The 18,775-nt window shown below is 59.9% G+C and overlaps 3 protein-coding genes across 16 annotated transcripts in view; 1 reads left to right on the top strand and 2 right to left on the bottom strand.

Annotated features, from left to right (window-relative positions):
• Positions 1–82: 82 nt before the first annotated feature.
• On the bottom strand, positions 83–4,415 carry FASTK (Fas activated serine/threonine kinase). Of its 5 annotated transcripts, none has more exons than XM_007165395.3 (11): positions 3,962–4,211; positions 3,536–3,701; positions 2,994–3,416; positions 2,322–2,501; positions 2,063–2,202; positions 1,358–1,571; positions 1,103–1,256; positions 787–878; positions 580–694; positions 388–502; positions 83–295 (listed from the first exon to the last, which is right to left on the bottom strand). In XM_007165395.3, exons 2-11 carry the CDS (start codon positions 3,669–3,671, stop codon positions 188–190), a joined length of 1,677 nt encoding a protein of 558 aa, XP_007165457.1. In that variant the 5' UTR covers positions 3,672–3,701; positions 3,962–4,211; the 3' UTR covers positions 83–187. The 5 variants fall into 5 exon arrangements, with proteins under 5 accessions (XP_007165457.1, XP_007165455.1, XP_007165458.1 ...); XM_007165393.3 differs by having other exon boundaries at positions 1,097–1,256; positions 3,962–4,210; XM_007165396.2 differs by lacking the exons at positions 3,536–3,701; positions 3,962–4,211 and adding an exon at positions 4,219–4,415 and having other exon boundaries at positions 1,097–1,256.
• Positions 4,416–4,687: 272 nt separating this feature from the next.
• Positions 4,688–7,233, bottom strand: TMUB1 (transmembrane and ubiquitin like domain containing 1). 5 transcript variants are annotated; one of them, XM_007165402.3, is made up of 4 exons: positions 7,094–7,206; positions 6,543–6,631; positions 5,771–6,189; positions 4,688–5,473 (listed from the first exon to the last, which is right to left on the bottom strand). In XM_007165402.3, exons 3-4 carry the CDS (start codon positions 6,157–6,159, stop codon positions 5,122–5,124), a joined length of 741 nt encoding a protein of 246 aa, XP_007165464.2. In that variant the 5' UTR covers positions 6,160–6,189; positions 6,543–6,631; positions 7,094–7,206; the 3' UTR covers positions 4,688–5,121. The 5 variants fall into 5 exon arrangements, with proteins under 5 accessions (XP_007165464.2, XP_007165463.2, XP_007165462.2 ...); XM_007165401.3 differs by having other exon boundaries at positions 6,543–6,655; positions 7,094–7,200; XM_007165400.3 differs by lacking the exon at positions 6,543–6,631 and having other exon boundaries at positions 7,094–7,233.
• A 2,640-nt stretch (positions 7,234–9,873) lies between these two features.
• The window catches only part of AGAP3 (ArfGAP with GTPase domain, ankyrin repeat and PH domain 3), a 60,345-nt gene continuing 51,443 nt past the window's right edge, over positions 9,874–18,775 (top strand). For 2 of the 6 annotated variants that reach the window (XM_057550549.1, XM_057550552.1), the window contains exon 1: positions 9,876–10,543. In XM_057550549.1, coding sequence (XP_057406532.1) covers positions 10,216–10,543 — 328 coding nt within the window. In that variant the 5' untranslated portion in view covers positions 9,876–10,215. Of the gene's footprint in view, positions 10,544–18,775 lie in introns of all 6 variants that reach the window. The other 4 variants (XM_057550550.1, XM_057550551.1, XM_057550554.1 and 1 more) reach the window with 4 other exon arrangements.

Raw genomic sequence — 18,775 nt, 5'->3', positions numbered from 1 at the left:
GTGTGTGTGTGTCAGCCAGGTATGAATGGAAGAGAGGTGGCGGAATCCAGCCCACTCTGTCCCAGAAACGAGATGTGCAACGGGGAAGGAAAGGGACTTTAATGACAAATCAAAGCAGAAGGAGCCAAAGTGCAAACTGTCCACCCCCCAATGGGGGGCGGGCCATCCTGAACCCGTGTGCACGCCCTCACCCCCCTTCAGGCCCCCAGCGGAGGCCCAGGGCCTGGAGCTTCTGCCTCAGGTAGCTCTTGAGCTGGGGCAGGCCTCTCTGTGACTCCAGTTCCTCGAAGGGTAGCTGCAGGGGGAGAGGGTAGCAGGTTACCTCAGGGCCTGGCCGGCCAGGGGAGGGGTACTAGCTGAGTGTGTGGGCGTGGGGAGGGCTCTCACCGGCAGGAGCTGGTAGCCCATCAGGCCCAGATGCCGCTCCCGCAGGGCCCGTGAGCCCAGCAGCACTCTGCCATCCCGGCAGAAATGCCAGCGTTCCCGCAGCATCAGTACCACCCTGGAGGAGAAGTAAGTGACTGGCTCAGAGTCGCCATCTACAAAGGCAGGCGAGGCTCTCCCACCCTCTTCCCTTACCTTTGGGCAGGGTCGCGGGTTGTGTAGGGACAGGACCGGGGAGGATACGGTAGGAAGGGGTCCTGGGTTCTCACGGGGAGCACAGCACCAGAGCTGCTGACACAGAGCAGGAAGTCTGCAGGGCATGGAGAGAAAGAGCCGCTGGCCTTCAGCGGAGGCTCCGTGTCCTGGCGAGCCTGGCGAGCCGCTGGCCCACCCGGAGCTCACCTGTGCAGTAGCCTGGAGGCACGGTCAGGTCCTGCCGATACTTCTCCTCCCCCAGCAGCTGGCGCAGCCCCTCGGCTACTATATCCTTGTGACTGAGGGGGAGAGGAACACCGGAATCAGGAAGGCCCCCAAGACACTCGTTCTAGCTCCCTCCCGCCGAGTTCCACGCCCCTGGGAAATGCCTTTGCTGCTCCGCTCTTTCTGACTGCCTAGGGCGCAGCAGCGCGCACAGTACACGGTCCCCCGGGTTTGCCTACCCCGTGCTGCTTGCGGGCCGCTCCCCTCCCCTCCCCAAAGCTGCCCCATCCACCTGTACTTGCAACGGGCACGGTCGGTGATGAGTGGCTGGGGGAAGATGGGCACTTGTTGCCTTCGGGGAAGGCGGGGACCCCGATATCCTGGGAGCTCCAGCTCCACGGCCGTGTCTAGCAGGGAGAGGTAGCGCCGCACAATCAGGGCGTGAGGGGTGCCTGCAGGAAAGCAGGACAAGGCTGACGGGGTTGCAGACCCCCACCCTGCTTCCCCTGCCCACCGGCTCCCCGGGACCCAGCCAGCCCTCCAGTCTGCGCACCACTGATGTGGCTGATGAAACCTGGGGAGAAAACAAAGTGCAGGGCTCGGAAGGGCAGACACCGCAGCTGGCACAGTGACATCAAGATGTTGACAGTTGCCAGGGGGGCCACCCCTGCTTCCCGAGCCAGGATCCTCTCAAGGCAGGGCATAAACTGCTGTTCCAGAGGCAGGTAGTTCAGTCGCCCAAAGGGCAGGACCAGCTTCTGTACCACCTGTGGGGCAAGAGCAGCCCATCACCCAGCGTGAAATGGCTCTCCAGTACTCTTTCCAAGCTGAACCTCAGGGAGGCTTGGCCTGCAAGCTTACAGCATCACCGTAAAGGCAGAACAGTCCCCCTACATACACACCAGCAGCGCAACTGCGTAAGCACTGCTTGAGCGCCACGTGATTAGTCTTCAAACAAGCAGAGGAGACGTGGCTGTGGGTTCCGTCCCTGAAGACTTAGCAGAGTGGGATCAACCAAGCTAAGACAGGGGCTAAGAGTGGAGAAGTGCAGACAACCAGGCATACACGCTGGGGAGCTGGACAAGCCAGCGAGGGTGTGAGCAAAGGTGGAACCCCACGGGAAAGAGCAGAGAGCCTAACTGGGTTGTCTGCTGCAGACAGAAGCAGCCAATCAAGCTGGATGGGGGTTAGGCCCGCCAGGGTGTCTGAGGATGGGATGAGTAGGAGAGGAGCGTGGGAAGGTGGGAGGTAATCCCACCTTGCTGTTGAGCTGGGCTTCCTGCGCCACCAGGAAGTGGGCAATGGCTTCCAGAAGCTGGGGCTCCCGCAACCGGTGGCGGGCCAAGTGCTGGGCCAGGAGCACCATCACGTGGGGCGTCAGATCCTCCGGCCTGGCCTCTGCGAAGAACAGCCCGTCACACCGGACCCTCAGGCCAGCCCTCAACTAGACTCCACCAGACTCCACCTGCCTCCGCCTCAGCTCCCCTCCCCCCGCGAACCTTAACCCCCTCCAGCACCTGCCAGGCTGCGGATCAGGTGCTGCTGTGGATGCCGCTGGACACGGGGGCAGCTCAGAGCAGCTTCCAACCTTAGCCCGCCACGAAGGACAGGCTGCAGAGGGCGAGGCGGCTTCGGAGGGAGGCGGAACCTTTGCTCCTGCTCCAGGGCACACACCAGGGGCCCATCTGATGGGAAGCCTGAGGAGGAGAGGGTCAGAGGAGGCAGTCCTAGCAACAGGGAGTTGCTCTGCTCTGCTCTGCTCCAGTCCTGGAGTTTAGTTAATGAATTCCCAATCCTTCTCATCTGTTTTCTGGGCTGGAAGGTTTGCTACAGAGCACGTGGAAACACTAGGGAAATGTGAGATACCACGTGAACTAAGGTATCAGAACAGTCTGTGGGGAAGGCCTTATACAAAGGCGGCAAGTGAGTTCTCATCTCTTGCCAGTGGTAACAGATTGCAGGGGCTTCCTAGAGCGCTGTATTAGAAGGGACCTGGGGTGGCACCCTAGCTAAGCTGCAACACCTGCTGCTTGACTCGTGATGTCTGCCACGGATGCAGCAGCAAGTGTGGCGGCGTATGTGCCGTTCCTGGCAAGCCCGAGAGGTGGGTTCTGTCAGCGATCTCGGGTCCTCTGCTGTTTCTCTATTCTTCCGTTAACGCCCACCCACCCCCCAGACACCGTCCTCACCAAGTAAGACTGCAAGGTGCAGACACACGTGGATGGTGTGAATGTCAAAGGAGGGGCAGTTTCGGATGATGAGCTGACTCAAGTCCTGCAGTGTGGCCTGCTCCACGGGAGGGGGTCGTGGCTGAGACCCCAAGAGCTGGCCCAGGCGACGGAGTGCCACAGGGTAGTGGTGGGCGCGCACCTTGGTGGGGTTCTGGCCCAGCCAGCGCAGCAGCTCCCCAGGGCTCCTCGCCTGTTCCAGAAGCCGCTGCAACCCCTGCACAGGGCCTGCATGGGGGGCTCCTCCAGGAGGCCGGTCTCCCCATTTGCCGGGCCCCAGACAGTAGGGCTGTACTGGTGAGAGCAGCAGCAGGCCAGACAGCCGAGCACTGGAGGCCTGGGCAGAGAGCAGGACTCGAAGCATGGAGTTGGGTGATGGAGACCCTGAGGGGTGGCCCAGAAAAGGGGGTGAGGTATTCTCCAATGGTGAGAAAGACCAGCTATCTACTCCTCACCTCGCTCCCCATCCGGTGGAGCCTGGGGTCAGAGCAACCCTGACTCACGTTCACCCTTCTTTGTGACTGACTGCTCTGCTCCTCTTCCCAACCCGCCCCTCTCTGCCTTCTTCCATCCTTTGAAACAGCAATCGTAATCCTTCAGTGTGCTCAGCGTAGGGATATTTACAAAGCAATTCCACATGCATTATCGCCTCTCGTCCTCCTTACAGGCCTATGAGGAGGGAGGCAGGGCTGGCATTACCTCGATTTCACAGGTGGAGAAACCAAGGCCCCGAGAGGCGAGGGGGTTACGTTAAGCCCGAGGTCACGAATCTGGTTAGTGGTCGCGCCCAGCCTGGAGCCCAGCTCGCCGCGACGATACGCCCTCCCGACCACCTCCCCCTCCCGCAGGAGGCGGCGGCGGCACGGAGGGTGGAGCGCGGGCTCCGCAGCCGGACGGTCCTGGCTTCCATGCTGGGTGCTCCCACTTACCAGCTGCGTGACCTTGGACAAGTGGCTTCGTCTCTCTGCCCAAGCCTCCTCGCCCGTGAAACGAGAACGCAGGGCCCACCTTGGAGGGCGCCCGTGGAGCCCGAGGGCGCAGCTTTGCCAGGGCGCGGAGTCGGCGGTGTCAGGGCCCCCCCCCCCAACGTCCACCCGGCCCGGGGATGCCAGGAGACCGTGGGCACGGTCGCCAACACCAACTCCCGCCGCCCTCCCGCGGCCCGCCCCGCAGGCACCACCCCTACATGGCTCCCCAGGCCCCGCGCAGATCGCTCCCTCAGTCGGTCTCGGGGCCCGGGGGCCGAGCTCCCCCCGCGGCCTCCTCATCGGGGGGCCACCGAGTCCGCCATCTTCCCAGCAGCCCCCGGATCGCCGCCCAGACGCCAACCGCGCCACAGTCCTCGGCCAGCAAAGACGTGGCTCCCGTCAGTCCCCGCGCGCCAGGTCGCCGCGCGCCCCGCCCCCTGCTTCCGGGAAGCTGCGCGCGCGGCGACGGGGCGGGGCCGGGGCGGGGCCAAAGGGCTAGCGGCTGAGGCTGGGATGAAAAGGTGTCGGGGAGTCAGCGGCCGGGCTGGGCAGGTTGGGCAGAGTGAAGTGCCCGGTCGGCGCCCTTCATGCCTTCTCTCCCAGTGGGCAAGAGCTCCCCGGCCCCCCGGCCCGCACACGCAGACACACACCAAGGGTGAAAACTTCACAGTTATTTAATCTGCACATGTTCCAGAGAACCCCCTCCACCCCTCCCAGCTCCCCTTCTCCAGCCCCTCACAGTCTTTGAGTCCCTAAATCAGCCCAAGGAGCTGTCAGGGACTAGAGGTGGCTGGATTCTCAGGCAGAACACTAAGAAGGGCCCAGGGGCGTGGCCCGGCTCTGCCCAGGGCCAAGGCAGCGACAGCAGCTGTCTGACCCGGAGGAGCCGACTGTTAGTGGGTGCTGAGGGCCAGCTGCCCCGGGGGGCGGCCCATAGCCGTGGAGGTCACAAGGAGGGGCCTCCGCTGGCCCCTGGAGTGCTCTGCGGCGCAGGGCTGGGCTCCAGGGTAGTGGGAAGAGGCAGGTCGGAGAGGCAGGCCTGGGCAGACAGCAACTCCCACCGTGTCGTGGGGAGCAAGGTCCGGAGGGGCCAGCAACACTGCCAAGAGCCCGTGGAGGCACTACGGGCGGTACATGGCAAAGGCCAGGAGGCTGAGGAGCAGGGTGAAGCCGGCCAGCCCCAGAGTGGCGGTCAGGGGAAAGAAGGGCCGGTACTGGATCTGGCAGTACCAGAGCAGCAGCAGCAGTAGCAGCAGCAGGGGCAGCAGCAGGCTGCCTACCTCCAGCCCGGAGGGGCCTGGCTCTGACCCCGGCGGGCACGGCGGCTGCGAGGGACCCACCCGAGTGGACACGTGGCAGTGGAGCACACAGCTGGGAGGGAGGTGAAGGCTGCCCAGGGTCTGGGTGTCGTCTCCTAACAGTTGCCCTTGGTAGATGAGTCGCACGTGCTGTTCCCGGCCAGGAAATTGGGTCCTGAGGAGAGAGGGACCTGGGTAATAGAGCAGGTCTCAGGCAATCCTGGCCCCTTGCCCGGAATAACTCTCCCACCCTCACCTCTGTCCTCCACCTACCACCCAAGTCAGGGCCTCCAAGGTGGCCCCTCCTGCTTCAGGGGAACAATACGGTGTGTGATTTGGGGGCCTCAGTTCCCTCATCTATAAACGGAGGGATAAGTCTCAGATATTGATATCCTCAGTGGCCCTTCTAGGTCTGTGATCATTCCCACCCCACTCTTTAGCACTTTATTCCTGTCCTCTCTTCCCGGCTTACCTTTTCAGGGAGCCAATGGTGTCATGGGGCCAGGCCCTGGCCACCTGCTCTGAATCGTTGAGGAATTTCAGCCGAAGTACTAGGGGTTCCTGGGGGGAGTCTGGAGGTGGCGGTGTTGCTGGGAGCCCCACGCCAGGTTCTGGCTGTGCAGCCTGACCTCTGTGTCTCAGGCTGGGGGTCTCAGCTCCTGGGGCCTCCCCCCTGATGCTGTCGGTGACCGCCATGGCTTCGCTGGGCTGTGTCGGTGTTGGGGTCCCTGATGGCTGGGGCAGTGGATCAACACCCTCGGCAGTGTGTGTTGAGACCCAGGCGAGAGCCAGCACCAGAAGGCAGGCAAGCACCGCGAACAGGATGGTCACCTCATCACCCACCCCTTCGATCAGGGCCATGGCACCTGCCTTGCCCGCTGCGCTACCGAGCTGGAGAGGCACAAAGAACCCATGAGGGGCTGGCTCACCCGCCAAGAACCCTCTGAACTTCGGGGGGGCTCCTGACTCCACCCCACCACAACTCTCCCACAGTCCTCATACCTCTGCCTGCACACCCGAGCCCCACCGTGGGACACGGATCGCTCTGACACCCAGTTACCCCAAACTTGCCCCACGTACCCCTTCCCATCACCAAATCCCAAGTCCTAATTTTTTGTAACCTGAGATCAGGTCTTCAACCAGCTGCCCAATTCACCCAAACCCTATTCCGAGGTCAGGACCTTGACCTTCTAAGCAACTCTCCCCTAAATTCAACCTCCACCAAACTTCACCCCAAAGCTTACCTATTCTTTCAGTCTAGGTCATCCCAAAGTTCATCTACTCCTTCGTCTACTTCACCCAAAGCTTATCTACTCTTCCGTCGCTGAAGTTTCTCCAAGGGGGAAGAAAAAGGTCTCTCCACACACACACACACACACACACACACACACACCGCCCGGTTACCATTTACCCAAACCCCGACCCGCGGCGCGGGACCGCTTCCCAAGGCTTCCCCACGTCAAACTGCGCCCTTTAGCAAACTGGAACCTCCGAGAGTTGCCACCCCCCACCCAACTCGGCCCCTCCTGGTGCCCTCAAACCCCACCCCGAGGCGGCCCGACCCCGCGCCTCCTCTGGAAGCCTCTCCAAACTCAGCCTGCTGCAGGACCCCAGATCTCGGCCGGGAATCCGAGACTTCGCCCTCCCCACCCTGATCCTCTATCACCCCTCCCATCTTCCCGCCCCCCACACCCACCCCCGAGTGGCGGGAGGGCGAGGGCGATCCCGGGGCGGGGCGAGCGGGGGCCAGCTGAGGTGGCGGCGGGGTGGGTACGGTCAAGGCGCAGGGACTCACCGCCTGGCTCCATAGCGGACCCTTGGGTACTTCCGGGCGGGAGGTGGCGAGGTCGCAGACACCTGAAGGCACCCCCGCCTTCCCCGCTGCCACTGCCGCTACCGCTGCGCCGCCGCCGCAGCCCGGAGCATTGTGGGTCTTGTAGTCCGGCGCGGTGAGCAGTCCCTGCCCTCCGCCCTGCGGACCCACGTGCGGGGCTCGGCTGCCTGGTCTCAGTGCCCGCAAATCGCTGAGGGGCTGGTGGGGGCGTGTTTGGGGGTTGTGCTAGCCCGCAGAGGTTTGGGCGGCAGCAGCATCCTCCCCCTCCCCCTCGGGAGCGAGGGCATGTATCACTCCAGAAACCAACGTCAGCTGGAGCGTGTCAGAGCACCGGTGTTTCGAGATGCAGCCTTTGGGGAGCTCAGGTGGTCCCTACCCCGGCCTACTCTTACGTCAGAGTGGACGCCGGAAGGCATCCTGGACCCTCCAAATTGACTCTTCAGCTCACAGCCCAGTATCCATGCGCTGCCCCACCAGGCTGGCTGAGGATATCCATCTTAAGGAATGGCCACCGCGGCTTGGGCTGCCTTATTTACCTGGTCCCCTTCTCCACTTTGCCCCTGTAAGACTGTGCAAGAAGCATGGACTTTGGAACCTGGCACAAATGCTGATCCCTTATCCCGTGCTTATCAACTATATGACCTTGTGTGCGTTATTGAATCTCTTTGAACCTAAATTTCTTCGTTCTTAAAACATACCTCATAAGACAATTGTAAGGAAAAAATTAGGTGTTTTATTAAACAAGTGTGAAAACTATGTAGGGGATCTGTCACACAGTAGATATTTGTTCACTTGATATTAGAACACTTCCTCCACCCAAATCTGGGCTCAGAAATTAGGTCCTTAGAGTATTGCTGTACAGGGAACGTTGAGCCTCAGCCTGGCCCGGGCCAGTTAATTTCCATGGGTTTTCCCTCCTTCCTCTGGGCCCCTATAGCCACAGAGAGGCACAGAGATCTTACATCCTAGATTGTATAGACCAGTCTTGATTAAAAGTAATGCACCCTAGTGTTCTGATAGCAAATGCTTACTTGTGGGAGCAAGCACTCCAAATGTTGCCTTGGGACAGTCAGTTTAGATTTATAACATACAGAACTAACTTATTTCCAGTTCCTTCCTTCCCACTTATTCATTTATTCTAGAAATATTTTTAAAATGTATACTATGTGCTGGGCACTGGGTGAGATGCTGGGAGTACAGTGAATCAGACTCTATCCCTGCCCTCATGTGGCTCATATACTAATAAAGGAGACAAGTAGCCCACCAGTGCTAAAACAGGTATGTGCTGGCTGCCGGGGCAACATTTTTGAGGGACTCTTTACCCTCAACAGCTCTACTGGGAGGTACCTGGTGCAACTTCTTGCTGTCAATTCTAATTAAGCTTCTAAAAGATATGTTAGATATTGCTCTTAGACTTACAGAACATAGGGTAGGTGATTTGTTCAACTACTATATTTTGCAAATGAAGCCCAGAGAGGGTGCAAGACATTCTTAAGGTCAAGCAGGTAGGTAGAACCCACATCCCTCAGGAGCTTGGGAGGCCCCCGGTGTTAATTAGCTTGCACCAGCTTCTTTGGAAGGTACAAGAAACTTAGGAATGGTGACTAGGTTGGTACTGGGGTAGAGTTGTGTAGGTAGCTGAATGGCGGGCAACTTTTTGCTGGGAAAAGACCCAGCTTGGCCTGGGAAATGGAAGGATATGTAAAAAGGATGACTGTGCCAGAGGACAGCGGGGTGTAGCCCTGGCAGGCTGATTGGCTGGGACCAGTGCTCTGCAAATGCCACCTCTTATGGGGTTTAGGAAAGTTGGGGGGGGGGTGGCTAGCAGAACTGCAAACAGCTTTAGCAATGGGGATGCAGAGGAACTAGGACGTTGAGGGAACTCCCTGGCCCCATGAGTGGACAGGAACACAGTATAGACAAGGCAGAGAGGACAAAGAAAATTGAGACAGTCATGTGGACTCCGGTGAGTGTCTTGAATGGGGTGAGTGGGAAAGAAGGCATAATATTTGATTCCTTTCTCTTCTTCCTTCCCCCTTTCAGTGGGGTCCAGCTGTGTTCACTGGTCCTCTCCCAGTCCGGCAGTGGGCGGCTTTTAGGAGAGGCTGGAAGATAAGAGTGGGGACGTTGTTGTTTAAAGTGTCATTTCCAAGGGCCCCGCAGATGAAGCTTTCCTCAGGAAGAACTGGAAATAGAATCCGGGAATCCAGATTTCCAGCCTATGTGCTGCAGCCGGCAATGGAGAGTCCAGGCAGGGCCTGAGAGAGAACCCTGGGTCGGCGTGGTCTCTAGGGTTGACCTCAGGGCCCTGGGACAGGGGAGCCTGTGCCGCACTGAAGGCAGGGCGATGTAAGGGAGGCGCAACTGGGCCTGGCCTGGCAACCCTCCTCGGCCAATCAGCCGCGTTCATCAGTACCCTCGGGCGCAGGGCACTGTGCGGGCACTGCCCAGAGATCGGACACCCCACCCAGACCAGCGCAAGGAGGCGAAAGCGACAGCCGGGGCCGGGAGGGGGGCAGGGCAGCTGTCCTCTCGAAGCGAGTAGCCCTCGCGGCGGGTGTAGGTGGGGGCTGGAGAAGAGGCGGAAGGGCCGAAGCTGGGTGGGAGGGGCCCGGTCGCTGGGGCTGGAGCGCTAGGCTCGGGGGTGGAGGCTGCAGAGCCTGCGAGCGAGCGAGGGGCGGGGGCGCTGGGGCCCGCGCGCAGGAAGGGCGGGGGCGGGGGCGGCGGCGAGGGGGGCTCGGGCTGCGTGTGCCGGAGCCGGCGGGGGCGGTGGTGCGTGCGCATGACGCGGGGGGAGGGCCCGGGCCGCGCGCTCCCGGTCCCGTTGTTGTTGCCGCTGGAGGCTGCTCCCAGGCAGCGGGATCGCGGCGCCGGGAAGCGCCCGGCAGCGGTGGCCACAGTGTGCGCGGCGGCGCCTCCCGGCCTCGGCCCCCGGCCCCCGGCCCCATGCACTAGCCCCGCGCCGCCGGCTCCGTAGTCCCGGCCCCGCCAGCCCCGCGAGCCCGCCCGCCCGCCGCCGCCGCCGCCGCCGCGCCGCCCAGGGACCCGGCCGGGCCCGCCTCGGGCCCCGCGGCTCCGGAGCCATGAACTTCCAGGCGGGCGGGGGGCAGAGCCCGCAGCAGCAGCCGAGCCTGGCGGCGCCGGGGGGCGGCGGCGGCGGCGGCGGCGCGGGGGGCGGCGGTCAGTTCGGCGGCGCAGGGCCGGGGGCCGGGGGCGGCGGCGGCCCCTCGCAGCAGCTGGCTGGCGGGCCTCCCCAGCAGTTCGCGCTCTCCAACTCGGCGGCCATCCGGGCCGAGATCCAGCGCTTCGAGTCCGTGCATCCCAATATCTACGCCATCTACGACCTGATCGAGCGCATCGAGGACCTGGCGCTGCAGAACCAGATCCGGGAGCACGTCATTTCCATCGAGGGTGAGCTGAGCCGGGGGCTGCGGGAGCTGGGGCGCGGTGGCCTCTCCGGCGCCGGCCGGGGGCTTTGCTGGCCCGTTCCGGCCACGCTCTCGCCGTTGGGGGTCCTCTCGCGCCTGAGGTCGGGGCCACGCGGTTTGCTGATCGCTGGCGCTGCATAGCCGGCGGCCAGGCTTCGCCATTTCTCGTCCGGGGACACTTTGGGGCTGGGGGCAGGTCCCGTGCCAGGGGACAGGTTTTCTGATCTTAATGCTCCAGGGCGTGAGGGTGGTGTCGCTCCGGGGACGGGTGCGCTCGGAGCCGCAGAGGTTCCGGGGTCCAGGGGCCAGGTCTGGTCAGGCATGGCCGGGGAGGGTGGGCGCGGCGGAGGGCCTCGGCGGGCCGGGAGGTGGGGCCGCTGCCGGAGAGGCGTCTCAGCCGCTGTCCCGGCCCTGCCCGCGGTGGAGCGGTGGATCGGAGCCTCCCGTTAGTGGATGGCAGCATTCCCCGGCCCAGCGCCCGCGGGCCCCGGAGGGTGGCGCTCGCCGAGGCTCGCTCTTCCGACGCACACCCTCCACGCTGCCGCGGCCCGGCGGGCGCGGGCCAGGCCTGGCGCGGGGCTTGGGCGCCGGGGCCGCGTGGGAAGCTCCGGCAGGGCTAGTGGCGCCTTCGCTGGGTCCCCCGCGCGCCGGACACCCCCCGCTGCTCTCCAGGGAGCCGCTCGAGAGGCGGGCTCGGGGCTGGTGGGCGCTGACCGACCTCCAGCGACACAGCGCCAGGCGTCGGGGACTAGAACGCCGGGCCACTGAGCTGCCCAGCGCTCCTTTCTCTAGGCTCTCGGGCCCTGGACCTCGGCTACTGAGGGGCAGAGGAAGTGGGTGCACGCTGCTGGCAGATGTACCACGACCCCGGGTGTGGTGGGGACGGGCAGCACCGGCAGGCACCCCAGCGGCGTGGTGACCTTTGAACGCATGTGGGGCAGATGGGCCTGGTCCTGGGCCATCTGCTTCCTCCTCCGGCTCCATTTGCAGGGGTACGCCCACCAGCAGGTGGTGGGTTCGGAAATGCAGGCAGAGTGCAAGGCCTTTTGCTGATGACTTGGAGTTGTGGGCAGGGCCCTGTCCAGTACTTGGGCCTCACAGTTAGGGCCGCACTCCCATCTTTCTCTCATTGTGTGAGGCTCTTGGGGGGGGGTCCTTCACCTGAACACCCCGTTTCTGCTTTCAGAGGTCCCCATGGCTGAGGAAGGCATAGTTGGTCTTTTGGGGGTAGGGGACCCCATTTAGAGCTGGGGTCCTGCTCTTGTAGCATTCCCGTCTGCCTTCTTTCTGTCCTTTTCCCAGCTCTCTCGCATCGCATCTCTTTCCTCTCAAGGCTGAGTTCACTGTGAACTAATTAGGTGACAGAAAAAAACTCATTAGCATGGATCTGAGTAAATGGCCTGAATCATCGGTGTGGCTGGGGACCAGGAGATGGCATTTGTGTGAGCCAGGGGCCCCAAAGAGAGGAGATGACCAATATTTCCTCCTAGATCTGAAGGGGGGGGGTGAGAAATGCCATTCCCTGCAGCTTCCCTGTTTCCCCGGAGGAAGTAAGTTCCTGATCAGCACCAAGATGCCTCCCCCACCCTTCACAGCCCCTTTTGGAGGGGGTGGGACAGCCCCAGGAGGGGTGAAGAATGGCATCCAGAGCAGGGAGAGGCAGGACTGGGCTAGATTCCACATCTGACTCCCGCTTCCTTAACAGTACCCCCGCCCCCCCGAGCTCAGGAGGTCTCTGGCCCGGCATCTTCCGTGATGTGAAGGCCGGAGTTCCTGGGACACACTTGGGTTTTCACCCCCATCTTGAATTCAACATGATAGGCGGAATTTCCCCTCTTAGATCCCTCCCCCGTGACCAACTTCCCCATTGCGGTTTGGAAGTACCCCACATTCTGTCTGCTTAGCCTGGAAGCTTGGTATCACCATTGCGGATCCTGGGACCCAATGTTTCATTGTCACCAGGGCCCAGCTGCTCCTCACACATCCGTTCCCAGCTCTCCTGGTCCCTACTTCCCTGCTCTTTCTTGGCAAGGCCTCCCACCTCTTTTTTCCTTCTCCCCTTTTTCTTCCCAGCCTCTCTCTTGGAACCCATCTTTATTACCCACCGCACCCTTGCTTTCCCACTCCTGTCGCCCCAGCTTTTCTGCTGTAGGCAGGCATCAAAAAAAAAAAAAAAAAAAAAAACCAGAAAACTCCTTCTCCAATTTCTGCCGTATATCCTTCCTCTCCCCATCTGCCAAACCATATTGCCGCTGTCCTGCAAAGCAGCATCGGCACCTTCTTTCTCAGTGGAGGGAGGGCAGCAGCTTCTCTGGCGGGCGTTTCCCTGCTCGCTCTCTGAGCCTGACCGAGGCCCCTGCCAGGGCCCAGCGGACCTGGGTCGAGACTGTTATATAAACACGTTCAGCGCCTGGGAGGCTGATCCTGTGTTTACTAGGGGTGAGCCTCTTACGGGGAAGGGATGACATTTTCCTAGTGTGTAAGAAGCCTCACTCAGTAATACTTTAGTGAAGGGTGCATTTGAGCCCTGAAGGTGACTGCGGAGATGCGGTCAGGATGCGTTTGGGACTGAGGAAGCGTGGTGGCACCTTGCCCTCCTGTATTCTCTCTGCTTCTCTCAGCCCCTCTCACCCCGCGGCCAGGGCAGGAAGAAGCAGAGGAACTTTGAGCTTTCCTGTGTTTCAGGACAGGATCTGGAGGGAGGGAGTTCCTTTTCCCACCAAAGGCCAAGAAAAGAGAAAACCTGTCCACCCTTCGTTCTTAAGGAACAGCGGAATGTCACCAGTAGCTGCGACGGAGGGATAGACAGGCCACTGCGTGCGGAGCCTTTGAGCCACTCTCACCTCCCTGGTGGGGACACCGAGACTCAGAGAAGCGAGGGACCTGCAAGGAGGGGCGCTCCCGGGGCTTGCTCGGGTGTCCTGGCTGTGTCCTAGAAAGAGGACACGAAGGAACCAGGCCTTGCTCCAGATGGGGGACAGTCTGGGCACGCGGAACACAGGGATGCTGGGCCAGTGAGCCGGAAGCCAGGATGAGGTGTTGGGAGAAGCAGCCCTTGGGGTCCCAGCAGGTGGCCTGGAAAGGCAGGCTTGTCCCTGAGTAGATGTGAACCTGGGGAGGTCTGCCCGAGGGGAGGCCCGCATGGAAGCGGACTGTGGCCCTGGGAGGCTACTGCTGTGGCAGGAACCCGGCTTTGTCAACTGGGTGACTTGTTCCCGTGGCCCTTGGTTTTCCCCCAGGGGTTTTTAAGCAGTGAAATTCCTTGGACCGGCCAGCGCCCCAGCTGGCCTGTTCCGCCCTCACTCACAGAGGCACGGTCTGCCTGCCTCTGTGGGCTCCGGACTTGGTAACATTCTGAAAGGACTCAGGTGAAAAGAGGTGCGGGTTTTCCTGTCTGGTTCGAAATTAGGCTAAAGAGAGAAGGGGGTCCGGAGCTGTGGGCGGGGCGGTCAGAGGGCGCAGCCTCAGCATCTACATCCTTCCCCGCAGGCCTGCCCAGGGCTCTAGAGTTTGTCCCCTGTTTTGTCTGTGTGCTGTGGCTAGATCCCAGCAACAGCGCTCTGAGGCAGAGAGAAGAATTGTGTACGTTTCGGAGACAGAGAAGCCCTCTCCTGAGCTGATTCCCTTCTGCCTGCTCCTCAGGGTGGGCATTCCCCAACCTGCTGGTAATCCTCACCTGTGGGACTTGCTCAAGTACGCATTTCTGAGGCTCCCTCCAAGGGATTTGATTCTGTGGGTTTGGGATGGGGGCCCAGGGATCTGCGTTTGTAACTTCCCCGGCCCATTCTGGTAATTAGCTGGTTTGGGGAATGAGTGCCTGGTGGGGGACTGGTTATTTAGGACTTTGCACAAAAGAGCTCTAGGAATTCTGAAAAAGAGGCTATCGGTGTGGGTGCCAGTGGCCTGGGAAAGCCGCATTTGTTCCAGATACATTTATTTAGCTCCTACTGTGTGGTCCAGTTGCATCTAGCACAGTGGAGAGCGGGAGGGGAGGGAAGGGGCTGACCCAGCCCTCTGGACCCTGAAGGTGAATGGATCAGCCTATAGGAGGTGCCAGAGGGGGAATTGGGAGTGGCAGGAATAAAGGCCGGGTTTTAAGAAAAGCAGGACGAAGATGAGAGACTAGGGAAGCCTTGTCAAGACCCCAAGCCCGCAGGAACTTGGGCAGCCTCGAGATGCAGCCTCCCCGCCCCCCATTCAGGCCTCCTTCACTGCGCTCCAGCTCTCTGCCAGGTGGAAGGCACCGTATAGATAAGACGGTCCTTGCTCCGAAACACCCTGTGGCTGGCACATACCCTAACTTTCCTCTACCACTTATTTCTTTAACTGAATGTGTGTGCCAGGCGCAGGGTCTGAGAGATGCTCCGTGCAGAGGGAACAGGTTGGCAAAGGCGGCAAGGGTCGGGGTTCAAGGAACAGCAGGCTGGTCTGCATGCCTGGAGCATTGAGTCTAGGGGGGACAGGCAGGAGGACCCTGGTTCGGGAGATTTGAATGCTTTGTCCTGTATTAATTCATTTACACCTCACCTTGATCCAGGAGACCATACGAGGTGACGCTTAAGCCTGCAGGAGATGGGCTGTCACGGGAGGGTCGAAGCAGGAGCCAACCGGCAGGTCATGTTTGAGAGCGGGTTGCATTTGAGAACTTACTCTCTGTGCAGTGCCCGCTGGATCAGAGGGAGCGGGGCCTCAGGGAGAGCAGGCAGGAGAGGTGGATTAATCAGCTCTTAGTGCCCACGCCGTACATTTGACTCTGAGCCCTCCCTAGCAGCTGTCAGCGGGCCTCTGGCCTCAGAACCTCAGGAGTGGAGGGGGAAGGAGGCCCTAGCCTGGGGGAGGCAGACCCGGGGGCCCTGAGAACTCCTGTGTCCCCGCTCAGCATCGCCTGAACACCCACTCAGGACCCTTTGGCTTGCCCCCATTCTCTTTTTTTTTTTTTTTTTTTTTTTAATTTTTATTTATTATTTATTTATTATGTTTATTTTTGGCTGTGTTGGGTCTTCGTTTTTGTGTGAGGGCTTTCTCCAGTTGCGGCGAGTGGGGGCCACTCTTCATCGCGGTGCGCGGGCCTGTCACTATCGCGGCCTCTCTTGTTGCGGAGCAGAGGCTCCAGACGCTCAGGCTCAGTAGTTGTGGCTCACGGGCCCAGTTGCTCCGCGGCATGTGGGATCTTCCCAGACCAGGGCTCGAACCCGTGTCCCCTGCATTGGCAGGCAGATTCTCAACCACTGCGCCACCAGGGAAGCCCCCCCATTCTCTTTTTAATATGCAGGTAACTCGAGATTAGTTGAACCGGAGAGCATTCCTCCTGAGGCCTAGCCAACTTCCACCACGCAGGCCAGGGGTGAGGGGCAGCTAATTTTGGCGCATGGAGCTGAGCTGTAGGCTTACGGAAGCGGGAAGGGGAGGTGACCGGGATCTCCTGCTTTGAGGATGGGGACCATGGGCTGTGCAGTGTTCCACCAGTTTACATTCCTCAGCTGCCTGCTGGGGATGGTCTCGAGGCCTCTGCAATCCTTTGCAGTCTTCTCCGGTATGCAGGTATCACCTCCATTTTGCAAATGAGATCTCCTAGGACTGAGATGGAGTCACTTCCCAAGGCCACGCAGGAGCGACACAGCCAGGGGCTCTGCCTGGTTTTTCATCTCCAGGCCTGGTGCTCTTCCCCTCACACGGATGGGCTGACTGAGCTTTGCTGGGCCAGGCTGGACACCCAGCCAGCCCTTCTGGGTGCCTCTCAGGCAAGGTTTTGACCTCGAGTTGAACTTCTGGAAGCTCTTAGAGTATCACTTAAGGGTGACCCAGACCTCTTCTTTCCTGCCATAGTTTTCTTCTGCGTGTCTTGAATCCCCAACTGAATGGTGGCTCTTGGAGGGGGGCTCTCCCTTCCATGAGCAGCATGGATGTTGTGTGTAGGAGAAAGATGCTTGATCAAGAAACACTCCAAGATATTTGAACATTTAAAAAATTTAAGTATATGTTTATTTTATTTTTTTTTAATAACTCATTTTTTAAAAAATTAATTAATTAATTTTTGGCTACGTTGGGTCTTCGTTGCTGTGCGTGGGCTTTCTCTAGTTGCGGCGAGCGGGGGCTACTCTTCGTTCTGGTGCGCGGGCTTCTCATTGCGGTGGCTTCTCTTGTTGCAGAGCACGGGCTCTAGGTGCGTGGACTTCAGTAGTTGTGGCGTGCGGGCTTCAGTACTTGTGGCGCACGGGCTGTAGAGCTCAGGCTCAGCAGCTGTGGCGCATGGGCTTAGTTGCTCCGCGGCATGTGGGATCTTCCCGGACCAGGGCTCGAACCCGTGTCCCCTGCATTGGCAGGTGGATTCTTAACCACTGTGCCACCAGGGAAGCCCCTAAATATATGTTTAAATGACAAAAATAATGCATGCTGGTTATAACACATTCAAATGTGGAAAGGAAGTCGAAGAAATGTGTGTGCCCCCCACCTCTCCCCGAGGTACCTGCTGTTGTCTGTCTGTCTGACGGGTGTCTTTCCCATCTGCTTTCTCTCCTATATATAGCTACTATCTACTGCTGCATGATTGATGATACTCTTGGCGTTTCACAGCGAAAGTGGGACTTCTGTGGGAAATACTCCACTGGGAGAAGGGAACCAGAGTCACAGTTTCAAAAAAGGCGTCTGCATTAATGCACCCGTCTGGCAGCTCCCTGCGGGGCAGTTGGGATACCTGGGTTCTCATTCCTGTTCTGCCGCCGACTGGCTGTGAGAACTCGGGCAAGTCATAAAGGCGCCCCCAATCCCCCCGGCCTCTTCTCCTAGAACCCAGTTCTGGTTTCATCTGCACAGCTCGCTGTGCCCCCGCCCTCGAGCATTTGGACCATCTCAGTCTTGGGTCCCTGGTCCAGGGAGGCCAGACTCCGTTCAGTGGGAGGTTGTGAGGCTGCCTTCTTGTACGCAGCATATGACACGCGCTGCCCGGGAGCCCTCCAGGAGCTGGTCATCGCCTCTGTACCTGAGTTTCCTCAGGTGAGAAGGAGGGGTAGTGACAGTGTGATGGGGTGAGGCGCGGCAGGTGCCGACAGCGGTGCCTGGCACAGAGCGAGCACCCCGTGCGTGCTCGCGGTGAGCTGAGAGGCCGCGTGCAGTTGATCCAAGTCTCCTGGTACCTAGATCTTTGCACGCTTGTCTGATTATTTCCTTTGGACAAATTCCCAAGTGGAAGAAAACAGTGGGGCCGTCGGGCACGCACGACCTTTTGGGGACTTTCTCTGTGCACCACACTGCCCTGCAGGAAGGCCCTTCCCGTTTCCCTGGGGCAGAGACTGCCTGTTCCCTGCCCCCAACCTGTCCACTTGAAAGGTGAAGAGAAATGATGAAATGATTTTTGTTGTTGTTTGATCTTGTGTGTATCTGATTACTAGTGAGAGTCAACATGAAACATAATGTTTTTGGTTGTTGTATTTTGTTGAATTCCCTTCATATCCTTTATTCATCTTCCTCGTGGTTTGTTACTCTTTTTCTTAATAAGTGTAAGATAGTTTTGTTTTTGTTTTTGTTTTTTTTTTGGCTGTGCGGTATGTGGGATCTTAGTTCCCCCACCAGGGATCGAACCCGCACCCCCTACAGTGGAAGCGCAGCGTCTTGACCACTGGACCGCCAGGGAAGCCGCTGTGTAGGACAGTTTTAATCTGCAAACATAGATCAGGCATACATTGCTGTTTGCTGGAGGGGAGCCGCGGTCCTGGTCTCTCTGGCGGCACTCTGGCCCTCCCGGGGCCCTGGGCACCGAGGTGAGTGAGCCCACAGCACATGGTCCCAGAGGGATGTATGTGCCTTTGCTGTTTTCGTGCCTGTTTATAGTGTGTATTTTCTTTCTCTTTCTTGTTTGTCAGCACCCCTCCTTGCCACTGTTGGTGCACCCGCCCACAGCATTTTCTCTTTTGCCTTTTAATTTGATGCTTTGTTGGCTTGCGAACCTGGAGCCCAAGCTGGTAGAGTGGGATTCGAGCCCAGTCGTGGCCTCCCCGTGTGTGTCTGTGGGTCTGTGTGTGCGGCAGGGCTGGGAGGCCGGGAGAGCTGGACCCCACTCGGGGCTCCTGCTCTGCTGCTGGTGGGAGCTCCCGGCCCCTCCTCTGTGTGTGGTCTCTTCCAGGGAGGGGCAGATGCACTTCCCTGCCCAGAGAACTTTTTTGATTAAACAGGCCCTAGATGAAGGTCCTTTGCTAAGAAGCACTGTGAAGATTTGGTG

This window comes from Balaenoptera acutorostrata, chromosome 7, assembly GCF_949987535.1.
Source record: "Balaenoptera acutorostrata chromosome 7, mBalAcu1.1, whole genome shotgun sequence".
Lineage (NCBI taxonomy): Eukaryota > Metazoa > Chordata > Mammalia > Artiodactyla > Balaenopteridae > Balaenoptera > Balaenoptera acutorostrata.
The sequence above is the reverse complement of the archived record's forward strand: the minus strand, read 5'-3'. Positions and strand labels throughout refer to the sequence as shown.